The sequence below is a fragment of the Hyperolius riggenbachi genome, chromosome 1 (genome assembly GCF_040937935.1).
Source record: "Hyperolius riggenbachi isolate aHypRig1 chromosome 1, aHypRig1.pri, whole genome shotgun sequence".
NCBI classification, from domain to species: domain Eukaryota; kingdom Metazoa; phylum Chordata; class Amphibia; order Anura; family Hyperoliidae; genus Hyperolius; species Hyperolius riggenbachi.
Window position 1 is genome coordinate 335564892 of NC_090646.1, and position 13385 is coordinate 335578276.

The 13385-nt window shown below is 40.6% G+C and overlaps 1 protein-coding gene across 8 annotated transcripts in view; it reads left to right on the top strand.

The window, feature by feature from the left end:
- Positions 1 to 13385, top strand: part of LOC137510933 (disintegrin and metalloproteinase domain-containing protein 10-like) — a 191259-nt gene that overhangs the window by 52862 nt on the left and 125012 nt on the right. For 3 of the 8 annotated variants that reach the window (XM_068233940.1, XM_068233943.1, XM_068233941.1), the window contains exon 2: positions 2565 to 2644. The exons of 1 other annotated variant lie outside the window; for it this stretch is intronic. Coding sequence is in view for 2 of the 7 variants with exons in the window: in XM_068233939.1 (XP_068090040.1) it covers positions 4333 to 4350 (18 nt within the window). In the remaining 5 variants the exon portion in view is untranslated. Of the gene's footprint in view, positions 1 to 2564; positions 2645 to 4241; positions 4351 to 13385 lie in introns of those variants that run through there. 4 more of the 8 variants (XM_068233944.1, XM_068233942.1, XM_068233939.1 and 1 more) reach the window with 2 other exon arrangements.

Genomic DNA, 13385 nt, shown 5'->3' on the forward strand with positions numbered 1-13385 from the left:
AATCGCTGCTGTTCGCCATCAGGTCAGTGTACAGTGGGTGTGAGTGGGTGGATCAATCCACAGCAGCCAGCTTTCCACCCATTTGCCAGTCACCTTTGGCCATGCCCCCCATTATGGTGCTCTTGTTCTTACTGGATTTGTGACACCAAGGGTGGAAGAGAGGATACATGCCCTCTAATTGGCATGTTAAGATGTAAGTCTCCCATCAAGTCTTTTGCTGCTAGGAACAATGGGTGTTTGCTGATTGGCTGTAAACACTACTGCTGTTTGTATAAATACTCTTTTTTATCTGTACGATGCTATATGTCTTTTGAGCACAATAGCATAACTTAGGGCCGGATTATCCCCAAACGACATTGTTACTGCTATGCTTCAGATGGTGCTGCCCCTTCTTCATTGAATCCTAGTGAGTTTAATCACAGATCACACTATTCTGTGTGTTGTAGACATAGCATGTAATTAAAAATGCAAGGATTAAATATAATATAGAACTATCTGTAGGGAACCTTTTTCTGTCAAACTGAGAAGACCAAATTGTGTAAATCCAAGCAAGAGTAGATTATATTTTTCTGCATTCCCTCCTTGGTTTAAGACCCTGGAATAAAAACTTGTTCAGACCACCAAGATAATTATATGATCCACTGTTGCACTTCTTATCTGATTTACCTGCTAGTAAAATTAGAGAAATGTGGAGAGACTTGGGTAATTCAGAAAGGAGATCCTAAGAAAGTAGAATAAGGAATTGCAAGGAAATGCGCAAAGAAATTAATTTAGACTGCAAGTTCCCATTTATTGGCAAAGGATGCCATCTTGTGGCAGTAAAGCAATACCAACATACTGGTAAACTAGAAAATGATATGCCATACTAAATATTATGACAAACTGCAGCATCGATGCCATGTTCAGTCCTGAAACCATTTTTGATAAGAGTGATTAAAACCAAATGATGCCCTCCAGGTTCTTGAATTTGACAGGTATGTCCTATTAAGTGTACAGAGCTATCTTTTAGTTTCTGTAAATTTTGCATTCAATTTTTGTGCCACAATATACTGACACTGGGACACTTTACCAAGGAAGATGTTACCTTTGTCTGTCATCATCCTCAGGCAAGCATCCCCGTCCTTACATAGTTTTAAAAAAAGACATCCATCCATCAAGTTCAAAGACGAGAATAAAATAAATAAATAAAAATTAGGTACATTTCTGTCCTGCACTCTCACATATTCCAGTTGTTCCAGGGGAATGGGGATTGCAAAAAAGAAAAAAAAAACTTACAATGCTTGGATAATTAACCTTTAAGGGGAAAACAAATCCAGGTAACCGTCCGATAAAATTCCTGAATCAACTCCGCTAGGAATTGCCTAGTAATTATAGCCGCAAATGTTCTTTAATGCGGGGAAAGCATCCAAGCCTTTACATGCAGATATATATTTTGCCATAACTACTCCCTGTGATAAAATATTCCACATTTTAACCACTCTTACTGTATAGAACCCTTTCCTAAATAGATGGCACACATTTTTTCCTCCATACGCAGATCATACCCACTTGTTCTTTGTATAATGCTGGAAATACACGGGTCGATTCTGGCGCTCGATTCTGCGCCCAATCGTTTTGCCGATTCTGCGCCCCACTCAATTCTCTTATCTTCTGCTCGTTTTTCTTATATTTTTTTCAATTCAAAACAGCAAAACGATCGAACGGTGATCAGACATGTCGAAAATTATCTAACCATCTAATCAGCTCAGAAATGACCTGTGTATTCCCAGCATTAGCCTAGAGACAAAAAGCTTATCTGCCAAGCTTATGTGTTGCCCTCTGATGCAATATTACATGAGTTAATGTAAGTCGTGTGACCACTTAGCCATCTTTTTTCCACGTTAAATAAACCCAGTTTGTCCAGCCTTTCTTGTTAAATGAGACCTTCCATCCCTCTGATTAATTTAGCTGCCTCTCTTTATACCTGCTCTACTATGTCAATGTCCTTCCTATAGAAAGGTGCCCAAAACTTTATACAGATGGAGTAGTATGCTAGCATCTCATGGTTTTATTTCCCATTTTATGCAACTCTGAGTTTTATTTGCTCTAACTGCTGCTGGCTTTGCATTGTTTGACTTGTTATCAACCAGTTGTTTAACTTGTTATCTACCAATATACCCAAGTCCTTCTCCAAGTCTGATGGCGACAATAAATACATACAATAATACAAAAGATGACAGACTTAACAAGGGTATACAACATAGGGCAAAACTATACAAGGCAAACAGGGTACAAGATCATGTGATTTTGGGCTGGTTAGGTAGGCTCAGTAATTCAAGGCTGTTATAGGAAAAGAGCACATGATCATGTTGAATATACTAGGAAAGGGAGGACCCTGCCAAAAGCTTACAATCTGGGGGGGGGAGCAATCCTCCAATTGCCCTCCCATTTCCTCATCTTAAGGGGAGTGAATGGGGTGGAGGAAAAGCAGGGGATGTGAGGGTGATTGGAGAGATCATCCCGGTAAGTCTGTCTTTTCCAGTCTGAAAATTTGACTTGAGCTAATAGTCACTTTTTTCTTTGAGTTATTACAGGCACTGGGGAGAAAGAGGAGAGTAATGGATTACACACAGACGTATGTGGATCAAGAACAAACACCTCTGAGGTTAAGTATTTTTGCCACAAGTCAGGTGTGCTTTAAAGCAATTAAATAGTCCATTGAACAAGGCAAGTCCTCAGTGTGTTTCATGAGTGAGAAAGAGTGATATTGTCTCTGGCAGTCTCGTGAGAATTTCCTGAACTTCTGGTGGGTCCGTAAAATTTCCTTGAAGTCAATAGCGGTTAACAGCAAAGGCCCCATACGTTCTGTAAACACCAAATTTGCTAGGTATGTTAGTAAGAATAGTGGGAGCAAGAAAATAAAAATGTTTAGTTGTAGTTTTTGAGAAAATCAATTTTAAGGTTATGATACAAAAAATGTTTTTTAAATGCGGCTAAATTACAGTTCCTGCAACAACTTTTTTTTTAAATTTAAGATAAAGAACAGTGTGGCCTAAGCCTTTTTAGTTTCAAAAGGTTTTTATCGTGACAGCATGAACAGATAGACATACATCGTATTCCAGATAGGGAGAGAGTGCAGGTTAACATGTTAGACATGGGGTACAATCAGGACAGATGTATATAGTAAACCATCATAATTTTTTTGAGAAAAATCACTAAAAGCACAAGGAATAAAACATAGATAAAAGGAACAAAACAGTTTTGTGGTTAATCTTGAAAGTTATTGGCCAAGAGAAGCCTATGCACCTATGACTTATTAATACATGCAAAATGACGTATGTGTGGGCCTTAAAGAGAACCTGTACTGAGTAAAAATATTTAAAATAAACACATGAGGTAACTTCAAGTGAACATTACATAGTTACCTTGGCATCAGTTCCTCTCAGAAGTGCACCATTTTCTTCTGACAATAATCCCTTCCAGTTCTGACAATATTTTGTCAGATCTGAAATATATCAGTTGCTGTCATTAAAATATCAGTTGCTGTCAGTTATAGCTGAGAGGAAAACTGATGTACCAGGTAATGTCCATGTTTCCCTATGGCTCAAGTGGGCGATGTTACAGTTTAACTGTGTGCTGACTAGAAAGCTGTTATGGGTAATGGCCATTTTCAAAATGGAGGACGAAAAATTCCCTTGATCACAGTGAACAAACAGGACGCAGGACAGGAGAAATACACTGAGGAGTAGACTACATGGAAGGTAAGTATGACTTGTGTATGCTTATTTTGACTTTTAATTTTCAGTTCAGGTTTTCTTTAAGAAAAGTATATCAGGTAGTTAAGGCCTTGAGCATCAGCATACTTTAACCATGGGTCCCAGGTTTTCTGGAACTGATCCATTCGATCATAAGTAATTGCTAGCATTCGTTCAGTAATCATAAGTCAGTGGACTCTTTGGATCAAGGGGTCAAGCACCAGTCTGTGTTGTTGCCACTGCGATGCTAGGTATGATTTAGCCACTATGGCAATAAATTGAATTAAGCGATGGGTAGGGAATTTTGTGGAGGGTCTCTTGTAGCCCAGGAGAAGGATAGCAGGATGTTTAGTAAAAGGGCGCTTAATAACTTTGGTTATGAGATTAGAAATTTTGTTCCAGAAGGAAATAGCTTTAGGGCAGGTCCACCAAGTATGGTAAATGGTGCCATCCTCAGAGCAACCTCTAAAGCAAGATTTTCTGTTTGTAGGAGAGATTATGTGAAGCCTGGCTGGAGTCAAATATGTTCGATGGAGCAACTTGGCATTAGTTTCAACCATGGAGTAAAACAAACTTCCCCTAAATAAAGTTTCAAAGCATGAAGACCAGGATGGAGGTACATATGAGGGTGTTAAATCTACACACAAATTGGACAAAGTAGCTTCAATAAGATTATTGCCCATTAGTGAGAGCTCAGCATAGAGATAAGAGATTACCCCTCCCTCTAATGGTCTATTCATACACCAGTCCTCAAAACGGGTAATGTCTAGTTTACCTGAAGTAACTAATGATCTTACATAATGGTACACTTGGAAAAGTTGGAATTGTTGGGTAAAAGTAAGTGATCCTAGGGAAAAAATGTAATTTAGAGGTAGGAGTCTATCACCTGTTATAAAGTGCTTTAAGCAACAGTGTTGGGACTCGTATAGCCAATTAAAAGAGGGATCAAGGCCTGAGGTAAAATCAGGGGACCCTCGCAAGTCAGTGTGCAATGAGGGACTCGCTTAAAGGGAGATTTTATAGCGAAATACTTTCCATATAGATAAGGTGAGCTTAGTACATGGTGAGGCATGAGCTATTAATTAGGGCCTAGATAAAGAGGACCAAATAATTGAGTTAAGGCGATAGGGGAGTAGGAGATCCCGTTCTATTCGAACTCAGACTGGTATCTGATGCTTGGTGAACATAGGAGGGATATGAGCTAACTGAGCTGCCCTGTAGTAGTTGATTAAGAGAGGGACCGAGAGACCTCCCCTAGAACAAAAAGTTTTAAATCAGGATGATACCATTTATTGGCTAACTAAAAATGAATAAAAATAATCAAGCTTTCGGCCTTGCAGCCTTCGTCGGGCTTACATCCTGTTCCCCTAGAACGGGGTTGTTGTAAACCTTTTTTAGAAATGATAGGTTGTTTAGATCTCCAAATGAAATCATAGATAGCTGATTGTAGGGGTTTCAATTTGGCTGCCGTGACCGCCAAAGGGAGGCCCTGAAAATAATACAATATTTTTGGAAGCAGGGTCATTTGGATGGCATGAATTATTCCACTCCATGATATAGAAAAGGAGGTCCAAGACCGAAGCAGGTGGAGAAGTTGAGAAATTAGTGGGGCATAATTTATATCATAGAGAGCCGAGAAGGAATTTGTAATTTTTATTCCCAACTATTTAATATAATGAATCCTGTGTTGAAACCCAGTGGAGGCCACGGCAGCCCTCTGAATATGGTTCTGTGTATGGCAGAAGAGAACCTCTGACTTAGGGACATTCAAGGTAAAACCTGAGATAGAACCAAACAGGCCCAGGAGGTGCAGAAGATTAGGGACTGATACATTTGGGTTTGTAGGGGTGAGTGCTAGGTCGTCAGCAAACAAACAGGTCTTATAAGATTTGCCATTGATGGTGTAACCCTGAATGTCCAAGCTATTTCGTAGTTGAATTGCCAATAACTCCATTGCAAGGGCGAACAATGCCAGGGAAAGGGGGCAGCCCTGACGGGTACCTCTAAATATATTTATCGGAGAGGGATTGGTTATGGGTAATTTAAGGGTAGTAGTAGGGTGGGAATATAGAACCTTAATGGCCTGAGCAAAGTCGCCTGTTATACCAAATTTAGCGAGGGCCCGGTGCATATAGGACCAGGAGAGGCTATCAAAAGCCTTCTCAATATCGAGGGCTAGAATAGTTAAGGGCTGATTATGTAAGTTAGCATGATGTACTATATTAACCAGATGACGGACATTATCCGATGCTTGTCTAGAAGGAATAAAACCCACCTGGTCCCAATGCACCAGGGCCCCCAAGACTTTATTAAGTCTTTGAGCTAGTAAAGAGGTCACAATTTTATAATCATAGTTCAAAAGAGAAATCGGGCGATAGTTTTTAGGGAGACGCGGATCCTGGTTTGGGAATAACAGTGAGAAATGAGGATAGGAACTCCGTACATACCTCCTTTTACTTGAGAATAGAATTATATAGGGATTTCAGGTGAGGGAGAAGCAGGTATCTAAACTTTTTATAATAAAGGGTTGTCAGGCCATCTGGCCCAGGGGCCTTATTGTTCTTTAGCTTTTTAATTGTGGACAGGATTTCCTCATCAGAGACAGGGACACTCAGGGTTTTGGCCAATTCCAAGGTAAGGACTGGAGTTTTGACGAAGTTCAAAAAATCCTCCGTACCCTCTGCACCCCCTGGGCTAGGCTCAGTGTAAAGAGATTGATAGAAAGAATGGAATGCTTGATATATCTTAGTTGGTTTGTTGGTAACAGAGTCATCAGAGAGTTTAATCCTCTGAACATGGTTAAGTAATTGTTGTTGCCTAAGTCTCTGAGCTAGCCACTTCTCTGGTTTGTTCAAAAATTTATGGAACTTAAATTGAGTCCATTTGAATAGCTTCTCAGTGGACCTACAAAGAATAATATCTATTTGTATTTTAACATCCCTAATAAGCTTGTAGGTATATAGGGAGGAGTGTCTCTGATGCTTTGCCACCAAGCAATTCAATTTGTGTTCCAGGTTGGACAAAATTTCAGAGTTAGCTCTTTTGGCCCGTGAGGCTAGTTGGATTAGCTTACCCCGGATAATCTGCTTGTGTGCACACCAGACTAAGGCTGGGGAGGTATCTGGAAGGGCATTGAAAGCAAAATAGGATGAAAGCTCTTCACTTAAAGTGGCTATGTTAAAAGGATTGATAAGAAGTGAATCATTCAGGCGCCAGTTTCTCGAATGTTGAATAGAGTAAACAGGGGAGAAGGCCACTAAATAATGATCAGACCACGCATTAGGGACATGTCTGGAGAATAAATTTGGTCAGCATGGGCAGAATTAGTAAAAATGGCATCTATGCTGGAAAAAGTATTGCATTGGGGGGGGGGGGGTTAATAAGTATAGCCTCTTTTGCCTCCATTATGCTCCCTCCAGGTGTCTACCAGAGTCAAAAGTAGTGTGCAATTTTAGCACACTTAGTGGGGGATAGTCTGGTGGACTGACATCCAGTGGTGTCAACAGATGGGTGGAACGGGAAGTTAAAGTCCCCTGCCCAGTATAATATGTCATATTTTAAGGTGAGCAATTTCTGGGCGCATGTAAGAAAGGCCTGAAAGAGGTCTGATGGGTGTGTGTAAGAGTTCACAATACATATAATTTTATCCTGGATAGTGTTCAACAGTATCACATACCTGCCATATTTATCAATTATACTAGAGGTAACCTGTTAGGGAAAGGAATTGCATAGCAATATAACAACTCCCCCCTTTTTTGCAGAGGGATGGGTCGACAAATATACTCTCTTATATTGTGAGTGAAAAAATGAGAGCTGTGAAAAGTGAGTTTCTTGGATGACTATAAAATCTGGTTTATGCTTAAAGAGAATCTGTATTGTTAAAATCGCACAAAAGTAAACATACCAGTGAGTTAGGGGACATCTCCTATTACCCTCTGTCACATTTTCGCCGCTCCTCGCCGCATTAAAAGTGGTTAAAAACAGTTTTAAAAAGTTTGTTTATAAACAAACAAAATGGCCACCAAAACAGGAAGTAGGTTGATGTACAGTATGTCCACACATAGAAAATACATCCATACACAAGCAGGCTGTATACAGCTTTCCTTTTGAATCTCAAGAGATCATTTGTGTGTTTCTTTCCCCCCTGAGGGGGGAGTGCATAGCAGAACCACAACACTGAAGAACTTGGCAGCCTTCCAGACACAGGCTGACAAGTCTGACAAGGGAAAGATACATTGATTTATTACAGAGACTGTGATAGTACAAAGTACTGCAGTAAGCCAGAACACATTAGAATAGCTTTTGGAACTTGTAGGATGATAAAAAACAGGATGCAATTTTTGTTACGGAGTCTCTTTAAAGAGTATCTGTATTGTTAAAATCGCACAAAAGTAAACATACCAGTGCGTTAGGGGACATCTCCTATTACCCTCTGTCACAATTTCGCCGCTCCTCGCCGCATTAAAAGTGGTTAAAAACAGTTTTAAAAAGTGTATTTATAAACAAACAAAATGGCCACCAAAACAGGAAGTAGGTTGATGTACAGTATGTCCACACATAGAAAATACATTCATACACAAGCAGGCTGTATACACCCTTCCTTTTGAATCTCAAGAGATCATTTGTGTGTTTCTTTCCCCCTTCAGCTCTCATGCACTGAAGTTTCAGGCTGCTCCTTTCTTCCTGCAAACAGCTTTACCTTTGTCTGTAATTCCTCAGTATGTGAAAGCCCAGCCAGCTCAGAGGAGGATTTATCCAGCTTGTAAAAGATAAGAGAGAAGAGAGAAGTTGCCCTAATCTAAATAATACACAGGCAGTGTGCAGAGAGGGGCCTGGAGGGGGGAGATGCATCACAGAACCACAACACTGAAGAACTTGGCAGCCTTCCAGACACAGGCTGACAAGTCTGACAAGAGAGAGATAAGTTGATTTATTACAGAGATGGTGATAGTAGAACGTGCTGCAGTAAGCCAGAACACATTAGAATAGCTTTTGGAACTTGTAGGATGATAAAAAACAGGATGCAATTTTTGTTACGGAGTCTCTTTAATGTACTCCAGTAGGGCCTTTCTTCTTTTAGGAGGAGGGAGAATAAGTCCCCTGGCATTATGAGAGACTATCCGTCACATCCAAAAACAAACATCAGGGCTGCATTAGGAAATATAAACACGTCAGCACGCAAGTCATAGATACTGAGTATTATAACCACAAAAAAACAACGTAAAACACCAATGTGAACATAACAAAAACTGAAAGCTTCGATAGAAGCCTGAAGGAACGTAGTTCCTACTATCATGCCAAGGTATGCCAGGATGAGTAATAAATAGCCCCGCATGGCTTAGGCAAAAGTGAGGCAGCAAATTAATCCCTGGACTTCACTCATCAGTATAAAATTATAATATGGCAGTCACTCAGCAGGCAAGTGCTCGTTCTTCAGGGAGCATAGACATCAAATCCAGAGTTACTATCGATGATAAACAGAAAAAACTGTGATAATAAACAATACTTTAAAAAATACTTCACCTGCCGCAGTTCCAGGTAAGGCACAAAGTCTCAGCTCGGTGGAGTGAGGCGCCGCAGAGGATCCTGACGCCTACTCGATCTCACCTCTGTCCAGGCCATCGTTGGACGAGGGGGTCTCTGAGGGAGTGGGGCTCCTGCTGTAGACTGTAGAAGCAGTGGGCAGCTGTACAGGTATGTTGCAAAGTTCCAGTGCTTTCAGCGCCTCGTTGAAGGTCTTGCAATAATAGGTTTGATTAGAATGCTCAAAAATAAGCGCAAATGGGATGCCCCACCGATAGTGCACGGAGGCCTGGTTCAGGGCTGCCATTGCAGGCCTCATCTCCCTGCGTTTAAACAGAGTTTTGGGGGAGATATCTGCAAAGATCTGAACAGGGTCAAACTAACCTGGAAGTGAAGTAAGCCCCCTAGCTGCGTTCAAGATGGTATCTGGATGTTCCTCAAATTGGAGCTTTAGGATGATATCATGAGGTAAATCCTTATTTCTAGGCTTAAGGTGGCCACTAATGGTCCAATTTCTAGCGAAAAATCGTTCGAGCTATCAGAAATTCTGATCGAAAGTGAAATTCTGTAATAAATTGTTCACTACACCATCAACGAACCAATCTTTGCTTCCTATCTATCACAACCAAGAAAATCCAAATTTTGGTTCGACGAAAATTCATTCGGGCGACATTTTTTTCACTCGTTCATAATGGATTGTGTCCACCAATGGAGATTATTTACAACCATTTACATACCTGATATTTAACTCTTTCAGGCAGAGAAAGAAAAAAAGGAAAACCGCATAGTTATTTGTGTGCTAGGCACTGTACATACCCATGTCTATCTTAACATGTCACATGTCACCTCTGGTATCCTTTAACCACCCTGGCGTTCTATTAGAACGGCCAGGGCGGCGGTGCAGCACATTTTTTGATTCTTTTTTAAAATCATGTAGCTAGCCTAGCGCGATGTGGCAGGTAGCGGCGCATCGGCGGCAATCGGTATAAACACGCAGCCGTTTAGAAAAAAAAATTATGAAAATCGGCCCACCAGGGCCAGAGCAATCCAGTGCGGAGGTCATGGACCAGCTAAGCTCATCCATACCGCTAAGCTCTTAAAGAGGTGGTGGGGGGAGGCTACGTCATTTTTGAAAAAAAATGTATTTTGTTTTACTGACATTAAGTGCTCAGTTGCATTGCAGAATAATTATAAATGTTAACTCACTGCCAATACAATTCTATAGGGTTGTTTACTGTTACTGGGTTGTAATGGGTCATGTTATTTTAACTGACTGCATGTAGGCTTTGTGTTAAAGTCTATGTCCAGTCTCCATTGAAGTTTCCACTCATTAAAACACCTGCATTATGCAATGGACCATTGTGAATCCAGCCTTATAGTACTGAGTCACAAATGCACAACAAAATTTGTGTTATGACAAAAGGATGCGCAAAATCGTCACTGTCAGCTTCACAAATTTTTGTTCAGTCCTTCTGCAAGAATCTTGTGAATCAGTTTTGTGAAACTGGCACATTTGATAAAAAAAAACTATAGTAAGTAGGGGGTTAAAATGATTTTATTTACATTAGTTTTACTTCTATTTACGACTGTTTTTATAGAAACGCCTTGTAGTATATTTGCTAGGGATCCTTATACACTGCTGCTATACAGTGATCCCTGTCAAAAGCATTGCAAACTGCTCCAGGGTTTCTTGATGGTCATTACACTGTCAGTCAGTTTAAAATCCATTTTCTCCAAAACTACAAGGTTTTTTTGAAAATTGTTTTTTGAATTTTTCCCACTATTCTCTCTCACTATTCTTACTCTAATTTTCCGCCATTGCCATCTTACCATGGCGATGGCGGCATCATGGGACACGCTGGTACGTACTGATAGCAGGTCACACAATGCCACCGTTGCCATGGAGAATGTCGCTAGAGAATGCAATTGGTTGCTTCTTGTATATGCGCTGCACATATTTTTTAAAGGCCGCCAGGCTGCCTTCATAGCCAGGTCATAGTTTACCCAGACATGTGCTATATAGTGCTCTAAATAAACCAAAAGCAAAATCCTAATGTTATCCCAGCACTAACTAACATACATTTTATAAATATACAGTACACCTAAATAACAGTTCAAAAAAGCCTAGTGCTTGTTAGCCACACATTACATATTTTTTCAGAGCTTCACAAAACTTCACTCTAGCAGACTCCAGCTGCCTGCTCCTCAGGCTACAGGACAATGTCTGAGCATGCCCAAGTCTTCTATGAGAATTCACCTGAATGCATAATTGCAGCTAACAACAGGTGTATTCTTGAGATTCTATAGAGACTTCAGAATGAATATGTGAGAAGACTTCAGAATGAATATGTGAGAAGCTGGAGTGACAAATAAACATTAAGTTTTGTTATTTAAAGGCTGTCCAAGCTCAAAAACAAAAAAGAATGATTAACTAGAGGCCCTACATACTAATTTTAATGTATACAGACCTGGGCCGCAGCTAAAGTTTTTGTGGCCCCAAGCAGCCCATAATTTGAACCCCCCCATCCCCCCGAAGGGAGTGGTGCACGAAGCATGCCGCAGCGATAATTGGGCGTGGCTCTGCCACCAAAGAAAGTGGTAATGATATGATGTCTGGTGGAGCCAATGCTATAATGTCAATATGGACCAAAAATCTCTGGAGAATGCCATGAAGAATTAAGGCAGTTATGATGGTAAAAAAAAAAAAACAAACAAACAAACACGTATTTCCACTGCGCTCAGACGTAATCCAACCACAAGGATGTGACAGGTTGTTCACCAGCAGCTGCTCCAATGTACTCTGGGACCAAAGCACTATGCTGATAGAGAACAAAACAGGAAAAGGAAAGGAGCGCTCTCTGGTGCATTAACCTTTTTAATCACTCTTTCGCAAGATATAAAATAAACGTACACAATATAAATATCAATAAAACTTGTCACACTCTAGGTGTATGTCACCATGTCCTGGGGATGGTATCTCTGCTTAAACGCCTCCACGCTATGGCCAGTAGCAGCAGGAATCCGGAATTCCGGTAGCGTCAGCGGGGCCAGGAACACAAGTGATGTCGGCAGCTGCCCTGCGCCTAGTACGTCATGACGCGTTTCGGCGCTCTACGCCTTCGTCAGATGACGTACTGGCGCAGGGTGAAGGGCTAAATAGACGGCTGGGAGCTAGAAGTATGTGCGCGCATGCGCGCAATGCCGGAATACGCCGAGAGGGGCCGGCTGTTGCACAGAAGCGGGGGGTGGAGTTAGTATCCCAGCAACTGGCTGGACGCTTTGAAACAAAGCTACGTCAGGTGGGCAGTTCTATATCCCAGCTCCCAGCTGGTAGCCATAGCAACGGCTCGATGTGTTTAGCAGGCTAAAAATGAACCTTGCCATGAATAGCAATACAGCGTATATCCATACAATAAAACCATGCCAATCTACACATATATTGGTGCATTTTTCTAAACCAAAATAAATAGATCAATAAATGAATACATAAATACATAAATGAATATGCTAATCAGCGCTATACTTCATTTGATAAAAAGCGCCTTGATTATGTTACACTAAAAATGATAAATAACACAACCAGTATATATATATTAATACAAAGTTACATAAATTCTAGACAGTCTAAAAAATCTAGGCACATAAGTGACCATTTTCATCACATGAAAGGCGAAGTTGTATAATCTAATAGTCATACAAGGTATATTGTATACAGCTACATAACATACACTGACTAAAACGAGTTTTAGATCTATCTTCAGGGCATAAAGAACTGACAGTTATGAAAGTAGCTTCATAATGGATGAGGGGTGCACCCTTTTTAAAGATATTTTATAGGTGTGTTAAAATCTGTGAAGGAGTACAATATAATTTGAGTCAATGGTAATGGGAGATGTTGGTGGAGAGGACAATGATAAGGCTCGGTGAAAGAGGTTCCTCCAATGATGGTATAAGCAGGAACCGGCGGGTGCCTAAAGGGGCCTACCTTAGTTGTCTCACTTATATTATGGTGGACTAACAAGACGTGCATGGTTTGTCAGCTAACGTTCTATAGGTGGCCCTGTTTTTCAGCTAAATATGGTGAATGAATGTCCACTATAACCTTGCAAAAAATTCAGTTAGATGTAT